Source organism: Myodes glareolus, chromosome 9, assembly GCF_982192425.1.
Source record: "Myodes glareolus chromosome 9, mMyoGla1.1, whole genome shotgun sequence".
In the NCBI taxonomy this organism is placed as follows: Eukaryota; Metazoa; Chordata; class Mammalia; order Rodentia; family Cricetidae; genus Myodes; species Myodes glareolus.
Window position 1 is genome coordinate 103,289,615 of NC_142034.1, and position 18,636 is coordinate 103,308,250.

At 44.5% G+C, this 18,636-nt stretch overlaps 1 protein-coding gene across 10 annotated transcripts in view; it reads left to right on the plus strand.

Moving 5' to 3' along the window:
* The window catches only part of Clec16a (C-type lectin domain containing 16A), a 213,675-nt gene that overhangs the window by 139,149 nt on the left and 55,890 nt on the right, over positions 1-18,636 (plus strand). For all 10 annotated transcript variants that reach the window (XM_085694565.2, XM_085694569.2, XM_085694561.2 and 7 more), the window contains 3 exons: positions 8,025-8,176; positions 14,163-14,367; positions 17,087-17,251. In XM_085694565.2, the coding sequence (XP_085550691.1) occupies positions 8,025-8,176; positions 14,163-14,367; positions 17,087-17,251 (522 nt within the window). The remainder of the gene's footprint in view (positions 1-8,024; positions 8,177-14,162; positions 14,368-17,086; positions 17,252-18,636) is intronic.

Genomic DNA, 18,636 nt, shown 5'->3' on the forward strand with positions numbered 1-18,636 from the left:
TTAGGTGGATGTGCAGAAGAAACCGGAGGAGGTCTTTGGAATCAGAGGCCTTTTGGTGTGCTAGCAGCTTGGAAGGCTAGCTGAGGCCCTACAGTCTTGCGATTACAGATGGCTACTCAAAAGAATCAGGGGATCTCTACCTCAGCCTCTCCTTACCTCTTAATAACTTAATGATGTGTTCCTAAAACACATCCAAGTTCCTAAAACTTGGGGGTGCACACTATATTGCTACTCTGAATCCCAGTCTTGGCCTATAACCTAAGGTATCAGATTACAGAATTCCAGAGTGTCCTGGAATTCCAATTGCCTAGAAATCCTGCTGAAAAGGACTTCTTTGGTTCTAAATGTAGCCGGAGCCACCAATGCCAAGAATTAAATTTTGTACTGGCATCCATATTTTATTAGGAAAGAATCGTTTAAATACAGCTAAAGTCAATCAGCCCCATTTACCATTTACTACTCAGTAACAAGCTACAGCTTGTTCAAGGGAACTGCAAAAGAAAGAGAGCGGCAGCCCCGGGGCTGGAAAGAGCAGTGGGTTGAGAAGTTTGAGTCTCAAATGCAAGCACTGGAGTCTTGAGCACCTTTATCCCATTACAAATGCTTCTTCAGAGTCAGTCACTGCCTCCGCTCATGGTCTCCTGGAGGAGTACCGAGTGAATGCAACAGGCAAGGTCCTGCGTCCTTGGGGCGAGTTCAGCAAGGATGTAGGAAATGTAAATTTTCAGAGCAACAGTCATTGGTGTTGGTTGACTGGGGATGGGGGCAGAAAGGCCAGGATCTGTATAGGCTGTATACCCTGTGACACACAGGAGTTCTGAGACACAATTCCAAACCTGACTGCTTGTCTCCCTCTGAAGAGACCCACTTGGTCAAGTTCCTGCTCTCAGAGGACCTTACTCTAGAGGCTTGGATCAAGGAATTTGAGGCACTTTGCCAAGTATTTGACTTAGGTTGGAAAGACATCACAACCACTCATGACAAAGATCCAGCTGGGCACCATTCCGTGTCCCTCTCCTAGAAGTACTGCAGGATCTTCAGGCTGATTTCATTAGTGGGAAACCTGAGTCTCAATGGGAGGTAACCTGCCGGGAGTCTCATTGTGTTTGGACAGCACTGAGGTTTAAACCTGGTCTCTATGGTCCCAGTCTCTTTCTATAAAAAACCAAGTGACCCTGATTCTGCACTTCATGTGATGGTTTCCATGCCCTTTATCTTTCTTTCTTTCCTACATCTTAAACGTCTATTGGGAAGTAGTTTTGGTTTCCTGGAGTATTTTCCCCCACATAAGACTGGGGCATCTGGAAGGGTATATAGCTCAGTAGAAGAGCGCTTGCTTAGCTTAGTAAGTGTGAGACCCTAGATTTAATTGAAACTGAATACAGCACAGAATTAAAACAAATCACCTTTCTAATTATCTCTTGCTGAGTAGCGAACCATCTTGTAGCTTAATAATTTAACACAATGGCAGTCATTCATTTTGCCCACAACTATCTAGTCTGCCCAGGGTCCAGAGGAAATTGCTTACCACTGCTCTATATGGCATCAGCTAGATGTCTAGCCTGGGCATTGGCAGGTCAATGGCCGGGGACAGGGGGTTGCTGACAGTGAGCCTGTGACATTGGTTGAGAGCTTGCCAGATCATTCTGATGGCCTTACATCAGAAATTGGGTGGCATCATCTTTGCCGGTACCTCAGCTGCTCTGAGGCCTCCAGGTTTGAGGACCTTGATAGGAAAATCAAATCCCATTGTAAAAAGAGCAGGTTAGGTGGCCATTCTTGGAGAGTATAGCCTACAGAAAACTCTCCCTTAGGGCTTCTTTAGACTGTTCTGCTACACTAGGAGGATTGCCTCAGGCAGGTTTGTTTGCTTGTTTGGGCTTTTTTGCTTTTATAGTACTGAGGATTGAAACTAGGGCCCAACGCATGCTTCGCAAGAACTCTGCTACTGAACTATAGTCCCATAGTTTGACGTGGTTCTAAGACTCCTAAGTGTTTTAATTTCCTTTTTGATAAAAAAAAAAAAAAGGAGCGGGCTTGGCAGTGTGTGGTAAAGCATATGCATAATCCCAGCAATTAAGATGCTGAGGCAGGAGTATTTAGAGCTCAGGGACCTCGGGAGAGATGGTCCAGTCAGGTAAAAAAAGCACTTGCTATAACAAGCATGAGGACCTGTTTGAATCTCCAGCATCCACATGACATGTCTACAACCTCAGTACCGGGGAGGCGGGCCCTGGAGGATTCTTGCAGCTCATCATCCAGCCAATCTAGCGCATCAGTGAGCCCCAGGTTGAGTGAGAGACCTGTCTCACAAAAAGGTAGAAAACAACTGAGGGAGACACCCAACATTAACCTGTGACCTACACACGTGCACACATGTCAACATATACTCACATACACAATACACTCTGGGGAGGGGCATCCTCATGTGTACAATCTCCCTTTCTTTCTCTTTTTTTCCTTTCTTCCCTTTCCTTCTCTTCTTTCTCTTTCCTTCTTTCTTCTTCCTTCATCTTTCTTCCTTCCTTTTCTTCATTTCTTTTTTTTTTTGACAGAATGTTTTTTTTTTTATCTAGACCAAACTGATCTCAAACTCTTAATTCTCCTGCTTCACCCCCACCGCTACCAGTGTGTGAGTCCAGGCACCAGCCACAAGCCAGTCAGTTGCCTGCTTGCATGCAATAGCAGCTGTTTCCCACTAGAAAATCAGAAGACCGTGTATTAGCTAAATCACCCCACAGCTGGCTGGCTTTTTCCCCTTGGCAGTATGATCTTGAGATTTCCACACTGAGTAAAATGAACCTTTTTACTCGGGCTCCTCCTCCCTTCCCTCTGAACACCTGAGTCCTCCCAGAGCCAGAAGCAGCCCTCAGCATTCCGGGCGTCGCTCTGGGCCCACGCAGCTGAGTGTTTTTCTTGGGAACATAGCAATTTCTTGGTCATAGGATGTGAAACTTTCAGTTTTAATGAATAATGCTAATTTGCCCTTCAAAACGGCGGTGCTCATTTCTTCTCCCACCAGCCTTTGAGAATGCCATTCTCTGCATCCTCAGCAACACCTGATGTTATCAGCCGCTCTTCTGACTGCCAGCCCACTGGGTAGAAGATGGTATCTTGTTTTGATTTTGTTCCTGACTTCTCATGAGGGCAGGCCCCTTTTTGTGTTCATTAGCTGTCCTATCTCCTCATCTGTGTCCTTTACGGTCATCATATGGTTCACCTTTTGCCATTTAGATCACATGGATAATCTTCTATACTGTTTTCTGCAGTGGTTTCTGGTTTGGTTTGGTTTGGTTTTTTGAGCTATGTGGCCCCAGTTCCCTCTTTATACACACGAGTTGCCCAGAGTAGTTTGACCTTGCAGTCCTCCTATGCCAGCTTCCCAGTGTAGCTGGGGTCACAGGTGTGATCATGCTGTTATGTTTAGCTCCTTCAGTATTTTGTAATTATATTGTTTACAGTCATTGATAATGTGTATGTACATGTGTGTTCACACATATGTCACAGCATGTGAGAAGATATCAGAGGACAACTATGTGAGTTCTGGGGATTGAACTCAGGTTATCAGGCTTAGCAGCAAGAACCTTTACTCCCCCAAACCATGTTACTAATTCCTCTTCAGTGTTTCTCAGGGAAGTTCTAGGCCCAATCCTTCTGAAGTATAGTCAGAGAGGGGTCCAGGAAAGTGAAATGGGCACTCAGGCTCGAACGTGGCATGCTAGGGTGACTGGAAGACCTTAGGTCACCTGCACTGGACACTCTAGAGAACCATACAGGGAAGCTCCTGAGGTTGTCACACCATAGGACAGAGCTACCTGCCCCTGAATCCCTGCTCCATGCCCCCGTCCCTCACAGGGCCTCAACACACTGCTGTACTGCCTTCTGATTCCCAGAAGAATCACACCCATTCTCCTCAAGATGGAGAGTATGGGCAAACTGGGGTTCCACTCGGCAGCTCTCTAGACTCTTCCTGCAGATGAAACCTCCACGTGAGCTTGGACAAGACTTCTGAAGGGACATCTTACAGTCCCACGTGCAAGTCATCCCAAGGCAGTGTTTACTTGCTTGCTTCCTCAAGTACGTGGCTCCCAGTTAGTTTCTGGATGCCACTTCTTCTCTCCTTTACCTGTCCCCACTGTACCCTCACCTGCATACTGTATTCTTATTTCTTATGAAGTCTCTGTGTCTTCATAGGACTTTGAGGTCTCAGTGACAGCTCTGAAAGCTGTTCCAGTTTGGGGTTTTATCTTTCCTTTCTCGTTGTTGTTCTTTGTGGTGACAGTGGTAGGTCTTTTCCCTGAAGCCCCTAAGACAGCTCAGTTCTGTGAGGTAGTCGAACTGCCTGTCAGTGACTCCCACTATCCCCAGCAAACCCCAAGTCACCAGCAATTGGGACTGGTCTGATCTACCACGAGTGCAAGAGTAGAAAAAAGATGTATTGTCCAGGTATAGGAAAAGGGAAAGAAAAAATGCAGGTGTGGATTTGGGGGGCTATGGGTTTTGTTATTGTTGTTTGTTTGCTTGCTTTGGGTTTGGGAACTAGGTAGATTGGTTGGTTGGTTGGTTGGTTTAGTTTTTTGAGATAGGGTTTCTCCATGTAGCCCTGGCTATCCTGGAATTTACTTTGTAGACCAGGCTGAACTCAAACTCAGAAATGTACCTGTCTCTGCCTCCAAGTGCCAGGATTAAAGTCATGCACCACACAATGCCTGGCTTTGTCGAAAAGAAAAAGATTCTCATTGGAAAAATATTTTTTTTAATGAGAAAATAATTTTATTAAATTATAAAAGTTTCCATTTCCGCCCCTCCTCCCAACACCCTCCCACTCCCCCCACTCCCTCTCCTCCTCCCTCTCCATCCCTAAGAGCAATCAGGGTTTCCTGCCCTGTGGGAAGTTCAAGTTCCTCCCCCCTCCCTCCAGGTCCAGGAAGGTGAGTATCCAAACAGGCTGGATCCCCAAAATCCAGTATATGCAGAGGAAACAAGTCCCAGTGTCATTGTCAATGGCTTTTCAGAAAGACTCCTGGCCAGCCACAGTCAGAGAATCTGGTTGGATCACGTCCTCGTTCAGTCCCAGTCCAACTGGCCTTGGTGAACTCTCATTAGATCAGTCCCCTTGTATCAGTGGGTAATTGCATCCCTCGCACAAGAAACACACCTCAACCACAAAGACAGACCCACATTGGAAAAATATTTTAAATATTGAGTAAAGGAAATAAACCTCACCTACCACAAAGTTGATACTTCTAAGAATGAGCAAGATGGCTTTCACACTTGATAATTAAAAAGAGTTCAGCCATGCAATATGAAATTAAATATTCAAAGGGACTGGGAGATAGTAAAGTGCTTGCCCCACAAACATTAGGACTTGTGTTCAATCCCCCGGATGTGAGTAGTATATACTTAAAATCCCAGCCCTGAGGAGGCAGAAGCAAGTGGATCCCTGGAACTTACTTGCAAGCCAGCCAGCTTAGCTTTTCATGGGTCTCAGACCCCAGTAAGAGACCCTGACTCCAAAAATAAGATGGGTGCTTCTTGAAGAAGACCCAGGCTTGATCCTGGCATCCACATGCATATGCACACCCACCCACACATGCACACAGATGCATACCATCAAAAGAAACAAATTTTTTAAAGAAAAATAAAACAGGATTGAATATAAACCAGACCTGGTGACTCATGCCTTGATTCCAACACTCAGGAGGCAAGAAGATAACCTTGAGTTAGAGGGTAGCCTAGGCTATATAATGAGTTTGACGCTAACCTAGAATATATAGCAAGACACTGTCTAAAAGTTCTATATCCTTGACTGGATAGCTGTAATGAAAAGGGGGATTCTTGCCATAGATAACAAAAAAGGACATGTGCAGGTCCAGGCAGTTGCACCCATTTGGGCTGGCATTTGCTTTAGGGGATGATGTCCCAGGTGCCATATACGAAAGAGGAGATGGATGGCTGAAGCCCATTTAAATTTAAAAAAAAAAAAAAGGCAGGGAGAGTGTTCTGGAAACATTCACACAGAAGCTATATTTCCATGCAACTTAAACCTCAAAGAGCAAAGCCGAACTGTATCCTACCAGGGTGGCCTAAAGAGAGAGAAAGGGGAGATTTCCCTCTTATCCTCAGACCAGTTGAAAAGTGGAAAACTGTATGTGAGGTGGAGTGTCCTTAGACAGTACTCAATCCAAGTTTGTTGCCATTTGTATTTGGAGCTAGAATGTATCGCCTTTGTTATGTTTCCCTTTGCCCAGAAGATTACTAATTCTTTGTAGAGATACTGTTCTCACATCTCAAAATCATGAAACTAAATTTCTACCCTCTTTTTTCATTTAATTTATAGTGGTTCCCACTGTTGTAGTTTGTAAATACTGCCCCCCCCAAGCTGGGAATAAAACCCAAACCTAGATAGAGCCTCACTCATCCTAGGTAAGTAACCCACTGAACTACAGCTCTAACCTCACATAAGCACAGTTTGTGCACATGTGTGCTAACAGAAAGCAAACCTATGGCCTTCTGTTTGCTAGGCAAGTATTCTACCTCTGAGCTGCATCTCCAGACTCTGTCATTTTTACCTTAGGGGTTGTTGTTGTTGTTGTTGTTGTTGTTGTTTTTCAAAAGCATATCTTAAATAGTTTCTCATTTTAAAGTAATTTTAAGAAATAGAATGGTACATGTGATAAAAATATGACCAGCCATGTCCTTAGTCTCAGCACTTGGGAGGCAGAGGCAGGTGGATCTCTGTGAGTTCAAGCCCAGCCTGATCTACAAAGCAAGTTCTAGGTTAGCCAGGGCTAAATAATGAGACCCTGTCTCAAAAAATAAATGTGTGTCTGACAAGATGGCTGAGTAGATAAAAGCACTTGCTGCCAGTCCTGAGGACCCATGATCAATTCTCAGAGCCTCCATAGTGAAAGGGAAGAACTACCTCAGGCTGTCCTCTGACCTTCACACACATGGTGGGATGAGTGTTCATGCACACACATAACTAAATAAATGTAGTAAAAAGGAATTCTTCTTAAATGAACGTTCTTCCGTTAGTTCTAGTGCTCCTTCCCACAGTCCCACTCCACTCCCTATTTCCCTCCTCTCTCTCAGCCACTGCTCACAGTTTGGTTGAGTATAGTGTTACATGGGTTTGTAATTTTTCATCTGATGGGAAAAGTCAGGGTCAAGTTGTTCCCCCATTTGGGGACATTTTGGGGTTTTCCTGGTTTGCTATCTATTGAAAACATAAATGAAAGATTCCACTGGATGGAACTCAGCCTTGGCTGCAGATATGATAGATGACTTTTGTTACTCGGGTGACTTGAGAGTCATTGGTGCTAAATAAAAGCCATTTGGATATAAACTCCAAGCAATGTGCTCAGGAGCACTGTGTGGACTCTTCCACACTGAACCCTTCCTAACCACGTTCTTTTCTGTACCAGATATCCTGAGATAAGGACCTTCTTCCCATCTAACAGATGGAAAGCCATGGTTCAGAGGGGTCAAGTGCCTGACCCAGGGCCACACTCCACATAGTTCAGAGCTGGGCTCTTAAGTTTTCAGACACCAATTTGAGGATTTGTAGTTCTGCTACTAAGAGCAGGGGACCTTGATTTCCTGTCTTTACATAAGCAAAAACCATTATCATAGCTATAAACTACCTTCAACCCAAAAGAAATACTGGGCTGAGTGGCCATGGGATCTGGGCTATTAGTTGGTGGGTGTTTTGGTGCCTGGGATCGAACCCTCATACATGCCAAGCAGGTTCTACTCCTGAGCTCCACCCCCACTCAGTTGTTAACTTATTTTCAAACTATAGCTTGGGTGCCTAATACCCAATGGTTTGTGTGCTTTGTATCATTCCCAATAAGCATTGCTTTGAGAACCTAAGAAATCTGAGGCCTAAAAAGAGGTGAGGAAAGTCCTAGCAGAATTGACTTCAGAGGCACTCAGGCCCAGTTGTGTATGGCACTGGGCCCCTCAAGAGACATCTGGGCAGCTGAGTGAGGCCTCATTCTGCTCTCTGCTCCTCCTCCTAGATAACAGCGACCTGATCGCATGCACAGTCATCACCAAGGACGGCGGCATGGTTCAGCGCTTCCTGGCTGTGGATATTTACCAAATGAGCCTGGTAGAGCCTGATGTGTCCAGACTCGGCTGGGGAGTGGTCAAGTTTGCGGGCCTTCTCCAGGTGAGAGTCTAAGAACCCGTCTGCCTTCTCAGTCAGCTCCACACACGCATGCCCAAGTATCAGTTCTATAATCACTTCTAATGACACAGGAAGGATGTGCACAAAAGCCCGAACACTGCACAGACAAAAGCCAAGTCCCCTTTACTGAAGCTTAATCCTAACGTTCTCCCCTTCCTTCAGGAGCCAGCCCATTGTCAGGCTGATCCTTCCAGATCTGCTTCACTGCCAAGTGCGAGTAATATATGTGCTGTTTTTTAAATTGTGTATCCAACCAATTGTCAGTCAAACTTGATGGAGGACCACGTAGTTGTATACATCTATAATCTCAGCACTCAGGTGGCAGAATCAAGATGATATCCATAAATTCAAAGACAGACTGGTCTATTTAATAAGTTCCAAATCAGTTGGGTAAGTCCATGTCTCAAAATAAAATGAGGGTGGGGGTAGAATGGGAGTGAAGATAGGGTGCTGAGGGCGGGGTGTAGCTTAGTTGATAAGGAGTGCTTACCTCGCATACATGAGGCCCTGGATTCCATTTCCAACACCGCATAAAACTGGGTATAATTCATACATGTCTATAACTCAGGAAGTTAGAAGGTAGAGGATGATCAGAAGTTAAAGTTCATCTTTGGCTACCCAGGGAGTCTGAGGCCAGCCTGAGCTACATGAGACCCTGTCTCAAAAAAACAAAAAAACAGACCAGGTGTTCTGGCACAAGCCTTTAATCCTAGTGCTTGGGAGGCAGAGGCAGGTGAATCTTGGTGAGTCTAAGACCAGCCTGGTCTACATAGCAAGCTCCAGTCCAGCCAAGGCTACATAATGAAACTCCGTCATAAAACAAACAAACAAAAACTTCAGAAAGAAATATAACCAGGCAGTGGTGGTGCACATCTTTAATCCCAGCCGTCAGGAGGCAGAGGCAGACAGAACTCCAAGTTTGAAGCCAACCTGGTCTACAGAGTGAGTTTCAGGACAGTCTTATCTTTATTCTCTAAATAACTGTTGACACAACATCTGTATAGCATGAAGTCTTGTGCATCATCTAGAGAGGATTCAGAGTCTTCAGGAAGATGTAGTAGGTTATATGAAGATGCTGTGCCATTTAAAGTAAGGGACTTGAGCATCTACAGATTTTGGTGTCTTAGTGGGTAGGGGAGTATTTGAGAGTGTATATATATTTTTATGCCTGGCTTTTCTCCTAGCCTGTCTTGGAGTGTGTCTAGCAATTTTAGCATTTGCATACCTGCTGGAATTCTTTTACATACTGACCACAGCCTCCCCCTCCTCCATCCTCCTCTCCCAATTCCTTCTTTCCATCCCCCGCCCCCAGCTCCCACACCCCATCAATCCTCTCCTCTTCTGTCTCCATCCAGGAAAGGGCAGGTCTCCCATGAGTATCAATGAAACATGGCATATCAAGTTGCAGTAAGACTAAGCACCTCCCCGTGTATTAAAGCTGGGCAGCGCAACCCAGTATGAAGAGTAGGGTCCCAAAAAAGAGTAAAAGAGTCAAAGAACCCCTGTTCCCGCTGTTAGGAGTCCCACAAGGGGACCAAGCTACACAGCTGTAACATATACGCAGAGGGCCTAGGTCAGTTCCATGCAGGCTCCCTGGTTGTCACTTCAGTCTCTCTGAGCCCCAATGAGCCTAGGTTAAATGATGGTGTGAACCTTCCTGTGGTGTCCTTGACCCCTCTGGTTCCTATACTCCTTTCTCATCATCCTCCACAGGAATCCCAAATCCCACAGGAATCCCATCTGATGTTTGGCTGTTGAGTCTCTGCATCTGCCTCCAATAGTTGCTGGATGGCGTCTCTTTAATGACAATTGGGCCAGGCACCAATCTGATCACAGGAGATGGCCAGTTCAGGCTACCTATCCACCATTATCAGAAGTCTAAGCGGGGGTCCTCCCTGTAGACTCTTCGGAGATCCCCTGCACCAGTCTTCTACCCAACCTCAAAATGCACCCCAGGCATTCCCTTTCAGCACTCTCCCCCTCCACCCCCCAACCAGATTGCTCCTGTTCCCATCCTCACCTGCCCGCAGTCCACTCATGAAATCTCTTATATTTCCCCTGCCCAGGGAGATCTAGGTGTTCCCCCCATGAACCTTTCTTGTTCTCTAATCTCTCTGGATCTGTGGATTATAGCTTAGTTATCCTTTATTTTACAGCTAATATCCACTTATGAGTGAGAACACACCATGTTTGTCTTTCTTGATCTGGGTTACCTCACTCAGGATGATTTTTTTTTTCTTGTCCCATCATCTATTCACCTTCAACATGTATAAATGTACCACATTTTCTTTATCCATTCCTCGGATGAAAGACATCTAGGATGCTTCCAGGTTCTGGCTATTACAGATGAAGCTGCTATGAACATAGCTGAGCAAGGGCCCTTGTGCATCCTTTGGGTATGCGCCCAAGAACTATATAGCTGGGTTTTGTGGTAGGTTGATTCCCAATTTTCTGAAACACTGAAACCACACTAACTTCCAAAGTAACTGTACAGAGAATCATTAGGTCATACTTCAAAAACCTATACTCAGCAAAATTAGAAAATCTAAAAGAAATGGACAAGTTTCTGGGTAGATACCGCTTACCTGTGTTAAATCAAGATCAAGTAAACAATTTAAACAGCCTGATAACCGCTAAGGAAACTGAAGCAGTCATTAAAAGTCCCTCAGGCCCAGGCCAGAGACTTTTAGTCTAGAATTCCACCAGACTTTCAAAGAAAAGCTAATACCATTAATTATTCCACAAAATAGAAACAGAAGAAACATTGCCAAATTCTTTCTATCTTTCTATGAGGACACAGTCACCCTGATACTCAAACCGCACAAAGACCCAACAAAGAAAGAGAATTACAGAACCAGTTTCACTCGTGAACATAAATGCAAAAATACTCAATAAAATACTGGCAAACCGAACCCAAGAACACACAAAAAAATAATCCACCATGACCAAGTAGGCTATATCCCTGAGATGCAGGGATGGTTCAACATACAAAAATATGTCAATGTAATCCACCATATAAACAAACTCAAAGGAAAAAAAAAAACCACATGATCATCTCCTTAGATGCTGAAAAAGGCCTTCAACAAAATCCAACACCCCTTCATGATAAAGGTCTTGGAGAGATCAGGGATGCAAGGAACGTACTTAAACATAATAAGAACAATATACAGCAAGCCAATTGCCAGTATCAAATTAAATGGAGAGAAACTGAAAGCAATTCCACTAAAATCAAGAAGACAAGGTTGTCTACTCTCTCCTATTCAATATAGTATTTGAAGTTCTAGCTAGAACAGTAAGACAACTAAAGGAAATCAAAGAGATACAAATCAGAAAGGAAGAAGTCAAAGTAATTGCAATTGCAGTTAATTGCAGTTGATATGATGATATACATAAGCGACCCCAAAAACTCTACCAGAGAGCTCCTACAGCTGATAAATACCTTTAGTCAAGTGACTAGATACAAGATTAACTCAAAAAAAAAAAATCTGTAGCCCTCCTACATACAAGTGATAAACAGGCTGAGAAAGAAATCAGAAAATCAACACCCTTTATAGTAATCTCATAATATAAAATATCTTGGTGTCACTTTAGCCAAGCAAGTGAAAGACCTGTATGACAAGAACTTCAAGTTTTTGAAGAAAGAAATTGAAGAAGACATCAGAAAACACAAATATACCCTCTTCCCAACACTGCACGGAACCTTCTCCAAAATTGACTGTATACTCGGCCACAAAGCAAGTCTCAACAGATACAAAAAAAAAATTGAAATAACACCCTGTATCTTATCAAATCACCATGGATCAAAGCTGGATTTCAACAACAACATAAGCAACAGAAAGCCTCCAAATTCATGGAAACTGAACAACTCTCTGCTGAGTTCTATCACTGGGTCAAGTTAAAAATAAAGAATTTAAAGACTTCCCAGAATTCAATGAAAACGAATACACAACATACCTAAACTTATAGGACACAATAAAAACAGTGCTAAGAAGAAAATTCACAGCTCTAAGTGCCTTCATGAGCGATGTCATACTAGCTACTTAGCAGCACACCTGAAAGCTCTAGAACAAAAAGAAGCAGGCACACATAAGAGGGGTAGATGGCAGGAAATAATCAAACTGAGGGCTGAAATCAATAAAATAGAAACAAAGAGAACAATACAAAGACTCAGTGAAACAAAGAGTTGGTTCTTTGAGAAAAATCAACAAAATAGATAAACCCTTATCCAAACTAACTAAAAGGCAGAGAGAGAATATCCAAATCAACAAAATCAGAAACAAAAAGGGGGACATAACAAACTCCAAGGAAATACAGAGAATCATTAGACCATACTTCAGAAACCTGCTGGGATTCTTTTAACTGCTATGTGGCTACACAGGGCAAGCTCAGCCATCCCCAACTTTCCAAGCTTGCTGCTGCAAACCTGGTGCTCTACTTCCTCATACCCCTGGGCAGGATTTCCCTAGGCAGATAACCAAGAATTTGGAATGTGACTATTTTAAGAGTTCTTAGCTCCTGCCAACTTCCTCTAGTATCATTGTTGCCACAGGAGTTCCTGAGAATTGCCTCCTTGGCTCTGAGCACAGCAGGCACCCCAGCACCATCATCAACTGGGCTCCGTGTTTTACAGTGTGTTCTAAGTGCAGCAAATGACTAATGTCTTGCTGCAGAGGGAATGAAACAAAGAGCCCACAGAATGGAGAGCAGCTTGCCACTTCATCTCTACTGTGCCCTATTCCCAAATTCCCAGTGAACCTATTCTGGCCTGGGGCTTGCCCTAATTTAAGGAAGTCCATTTTCTTGCTGTGCTGTGTGGGTTCCCAGAAGTACCATGCCCAGGCTGATTTGACTGCTCACCACAGCATTGGCCAGCCAGTTGTTGCCTGCTCTTCGTGGGATGCACCTGTGTGTGAAGGTGCTGCTCCAGACTCCTCTCTTTTCAGACCTCCTGTCTTCCGGTGAGGATGAGGAGGATCTCCCGCCCCCCGGGACTTCTGTGTAAAACACCACCCAGTAGATGACCTGTGCATCTTATTATCAAGACTTATACCAATTTCTTTAGTGCTTAATATCAGGAAAGTGTTTTTCTGTCTCAAAGGATTAATCTGTATCCTCTGTCAGACAATGAAAGTCGCACAACCCTACCAGCACTACCTGTTTTGGTTCTTTTCCAATAGCTACCATTTGTCAGGCTGTTACTATACACCTGACTCCCTGCTTTGAATTTATAATAGCATCATCTGATCTGCTGGTACCCTTTGATGCAAACATTCTTTCCAAAGAGAAAGCCAAATGCAGCGCCCAAGAGCAGTAGCCCCCTCCTTCTGAACCTCCTTCAATGCCTCCCACCTCCTTTAGCATGACTGACCTTTGAGTCCATCTTCTGTCTGGTACGCTTTTATCTCATGTGCCCTTTAACCTTCGTGGGCAGCAGACTCGGCTTAGAAGCCATCCTGAGCCTTTATGTGAAACCAATCCTTATACAGTCAGTATCTTTTCTCCCTTTCACGTGCAGCTTGCTTTAAGTCTCTACCAAATGGTCTTGGTGGCACTCTTTCAGGGACTGTCCTCCGAGATGTGCCAAAGGACACCCACAATGCCCCATTTTTTAGAGAAACAAGGAGATGGTGTCTGACATGACACCAGGTAGTGACAAGTATTTGGAGTTGTGACCTATGGAAGGAAGAATTATTGAAGTTTTTTTGTTGTGACAGCGGCAGCCCCTCTTCAATCAGTAGGCATCCGAAGTTCTCATGGGAAGAAGTTACTAGCCATGACAGCATTGGCCCCTTTTCCCCAACAGGCCTGCATGGTCTGCACCCACCTTTGAGTCTTTGAGATTCGGCCTCCTTCAGAATAAAAGCAAACTTCAAAGTGCTGGTCTTTTTCTGCATGAACCACTGACGCCCCACAATCTGCCAACCCCTGGGCCTGATGGACATTTTGCCTTTGCCTTCTCACTATGCAGGACATGCAGGTGACAGGAGTGGAGGATGACAGCCGAGCCCTGAATATCACTATCCACAAGCCTGCCTCCAGCCCACACTCTAAGCCCTTCCCCATCCTGCAGGCCACCTTCGTGTTCTCTGATCATATCCGCTGCATCATCGCCAAACAGCGCCTGGCCAAGGGCCGCATCCAGGCCAGACGTATGAAGATGCAGAGGATAGCTGGTAAGTGACCACCATGGGGCTGTCACCAGCTGCTCACATTGACCTAGGCAAGTCCCAGGGTTCCTGTAGATGAGTACAGGAGGAGTCAGGATTCACTGTGCTTCAAAGAATAGGATGTTTCTGCATCCCAGGTGTTTGGAGTGGAGAAAATGTCCAGGGCTGCATGGGAAAGAAGGTGACTCTCCCTACCAGACAAGAGGCTAGAATCAGACAATTGGTAGGAAACAGCTGTCCTCACTCTTCATGCTGAAACACCCAAGTATGCACTCACAGAGTGCTTTGCTGCCTGCCCTGTTGGGTAGCTAAGCAGCTCTAAGATTGGTAGAGCCTTTTATGCCCATTGTACAAAGGAAACTAAGGCTGTGAATTTTTAGTCACACATAAAACAAGTTTGCAGAGCTCCCTACTTGGATTTTTTGTTCCAGCTCTGGGGATGAAGCCCAGGGCCCCACACATGCTAGACAAGGACTGCCTCTGAGCTGCCCTAGCTTAGCAGAATTCCCTCTCCCTTCCCTCCTCTCCCTGTTACCTCTTGGTGAGAGCCAGCTCCCAGAACTAGATTCGGGGACCATCTCACACCTCACAAGGATGGTAGGGTCTGCATTGTTCAAGCTGTCTTGGTAAATAAGGGTGTTTCTTCGTCTCCTGGAGTGGAAGGCAAAGCATTGTCCTGGGGCAGAACGGAGCGGTGCAGTCCTAATGTTTCCTTCAAGACTCCCAGGTTAGAGCTGTAGCTCAGATGGTAGAATGATTGCCTAACATATACAAAGCCCTAGGTTTGACCCTTGACACCATATCAAACTAGTTGTAGTGAAACATTCCTGTAATCCCAGTGCTTGGGAGGTAGAGGCAGAAGGGATACAAGTTTAAGGTCATTGTCACTATATAATGAGTTCAATATCAGCCTGAGCTACATGAGCTCCTGTCTCACAAAAGATCTAAGTAAATAAATGAATGAATGAATGAGTGAACAAACAAACAAAGTTAGTACCTTTGGTTCAGGTCCAAATGTAGCCCACTATGAAGAGGGGCATTCTCTCAGAAAGCAAAGGAAGAATAACCTCTGGGTGCACTTCATTTCTGGACACTGAAGTTAGGATGCTGTGCATGCCTCCATGATGTGCACCTGAGACACCCCCTTCTTATTTCTCAGTTAGCTGAAACCTGGCCTGTGGAATCATGACAGGAGTGTTTTGTAATGTGTAGAGTAACTTAAATCATTCAGCACTTCCTTTCAAGATTTATTTCCCAACTTTCCCCCTGTAATGTGAATCAGTTTCTCACAGCTGTCATGAAGGTCAGATGTTTCATTTGAAAATCGAGGACTGCACTATAAAGTGACTGCTAGCATAGACACCTCGGGTATTTCTTAAGTTGATTTCGGAAAGCCTCTCTGAACTAATATGTCATGAGAGTTGTTTAAGGAAGATGACAGCTATGACATGTAAACGCACACTCATAAATATAAACATGTACACACACATACACACACACATATATATACTTTCTTGTACACATATTCTCATGAGCATTTATAGTCAAGATTCCACCACCACCACCCCCCGCCAAATTGAATAATCTGAAATAGGGCTGAAGCAATGGCTCAGTCAGTAAAGTGCTTGCCACACAACCATGAGGTTTTGAGTTTAGATTCCTCAGCATCCATGTAAAAGCAAGGTATGGTAACAAGCAGCTATAATCCCAGCCACTTGGAGATAGAGAAACTCCATGGCTCAACCAGTGAGTATCGTAAACTAAGGCAAAGTGCTTGCAAGGTGACTCAGGAAGTAAAGGTGCTTACCACCGAGTCTGACAGCCTGAGTTCAATCCCTAGAGCCTATTTGGTGGACACAGAATACTAACTCTTGCAAGTTGTTCTCTGACCTCCACACATGTGGCATGCTATCTATTGGTGCCTCTATGCACATGTACATGTACACACACACAAAATAGATGTAGACAAAAAACATTTTTAAAGTTGGATAGCATTCAAGGAAGATAGTCAGCACTGACCTCTGACCTCACGTACACCCACATATACACATAAATACATACAAAAATCCTTTAAAAAAATTCTGCATTAGTATTGAACCTATGCAGAGTTTTTCTGTGAGTTTACTCCTTAAACAGTGTAGGAAAGAATGCCTTCTGTAGTACTTGGGTTGCATTAAATGTAAGTCATCTAGAGATGATTGACAGTGGACAGGATGTATATAGGTCATGTACAGATATAGTTATATTCTACATAAGGAACCTAACTACAGGTTTTGGTATCTTTGGGAAGGAGTCCTGCAGATACTGAGGGATCACTCATTTGTATAGCTTGTTTGTCTGTCCATGTATGCCTACGCACAAACTTGGGGCAGAATTTGCCTCACTTGCTCTGGTATCTGTCAATGCATGCGAAGCTAAGCCTTTGGGATCTTTTGTACAGATCCAAAGTGCAAATTGGCCCAGCATTTGTTCTCTCCAGCCAGGCCTGAAACCTTTGCCTTTTTGTCTGAACTTTGGCCTAAAGCCCCTACTTCTAGTTGTGTTTTGACTTCCTTAGGGTCTCTGGCATTCTGCCAGTCTCCCACCTCAAAGCTGTCTGTTTGGGTTCCCCCAAGTGTTGCACTGTCAAGACCAGTATCTCCCTAGCCTGATGCCCAAGTCATATCAAATTGTCTGTCCCGTGTTCCAAATGCTAAGAACAAACTCTGGTGCTGTTTGATTATAGCCCTTCTAGACCTCCCAATCCAGCCTACAACTGAAGTCCTGGGATTTGGACTTGGCTCCTCCTCCTCCCAGCACCTGCCTTTTCGTTTCTATGACCAGTGCCGCCGAGGCAGCAGTGACCCCACAGTGCAGCGCTCTGTGTTTGCATCCGTAGACAAGGTGCCAGGTAAGCCTGTCCTGCTCGGGGCTCAGCTCAGGGTGCTTTCCTGCGAGGCAGGCTAGAAGTCTTCCTCTCAGAAGCAGGCTGCTGGAAGTCCCAGCTTCTTGGAGCACAAGTGAGGTACACACCTAAACTGTGACCTTGGCTTTCCCTTCTTTCTTCCATCACTTGGGTTTGCTTTTCCAGAGATTTGTTAGGTATGTGAAGAAAGTTCTCAGAATCAAGACTAAAAAGTTTCTTGGAAATACTTGGCTGATTAGTAATGAAGGTTGTGGAGAGATGTCTTCCTTCTTGTAAGATGACTAGGATAGTGTGTGGTTCCTGGTACCCTGACAAGGGTAGACGCGTGAGGAAGTCCCGATGCCCACAGGCCTTCTTCTTCTCCCGTCTGGGAGCAGCTCCTCCCACTTCCGACAGCACTGTCTCCAGCCCTTCTGCCATTCTCCAAAAAGGGAAACTTGTGTGGAAAGTTGAGGGGCCAAGAGAACCGCTTCTTGAGCAGAGCAGCGCCGCGCTCCATCCCTACCTGACATGTGGGCCTCAGTAGATCCACCTGCAGCAGATCCCACTGGCCGGGGGAGGGGATGAAACTCTTCTCTTAACTAGAAAACGGAGAAGGCTGGCCAGGCTCCTCCACTCTTAACATTTCCATGTTCAGGGCTCAAACTTGAAAGTGTTATGAGATAGTCTCAGAAGTGATTGTTGATGTTGGAACAGCAAATAGCCATAACAGCCTGCTCAAACCCAAGACCTTGTCCACCTGTGATTTAGTCTGCTTTCGTCCATGATTTGATTTATTTATTTCATGTATACCATAATTACATAATTTTTAAAAACCAACAAGATTTGATAAAATGCAAACAAGTAGAGCCAGGCATGGTGGTGGCACCTTTAATCCCAGCACTTGGAAAGCAAAAGCAAGAGGATATAGAGTTTGAGGCCAACCTGGTATACAAAGTGAGTTCCAGGACAGCCAGGGCTACACAGAAAAACCCTATCTCAAAAAAAAAAAAAAGTAAAGAATCCTCTTTTGCTCTGGAGGTAAACATGTGAACAGTTTCTTGCATGCCCTTCTAGAAAAGTTTGTTTGCATGTCATAAGTATGTCTTTGTATCATACACAGAGTTATATGCTCTGTGATTATATATGTGTGTGTATATATATTATGTATGTGATTATATATGTGATTCCCCACTTTGGGTATTTAATTTGAAGTCAGCATTATATGTTAGCACAAATAATTGACTTATTAATTATTGCCTGGTATTCTAGTGGATGTCTGGAACAAAGCATTTTCCCACATTTCATGTTGATAGACATTCCACCACACCCAGCTAGGGAAAGGTTTTAAACTCTGGTAGATACAGTTCTAAGGTGAAGAGCAACAGAAA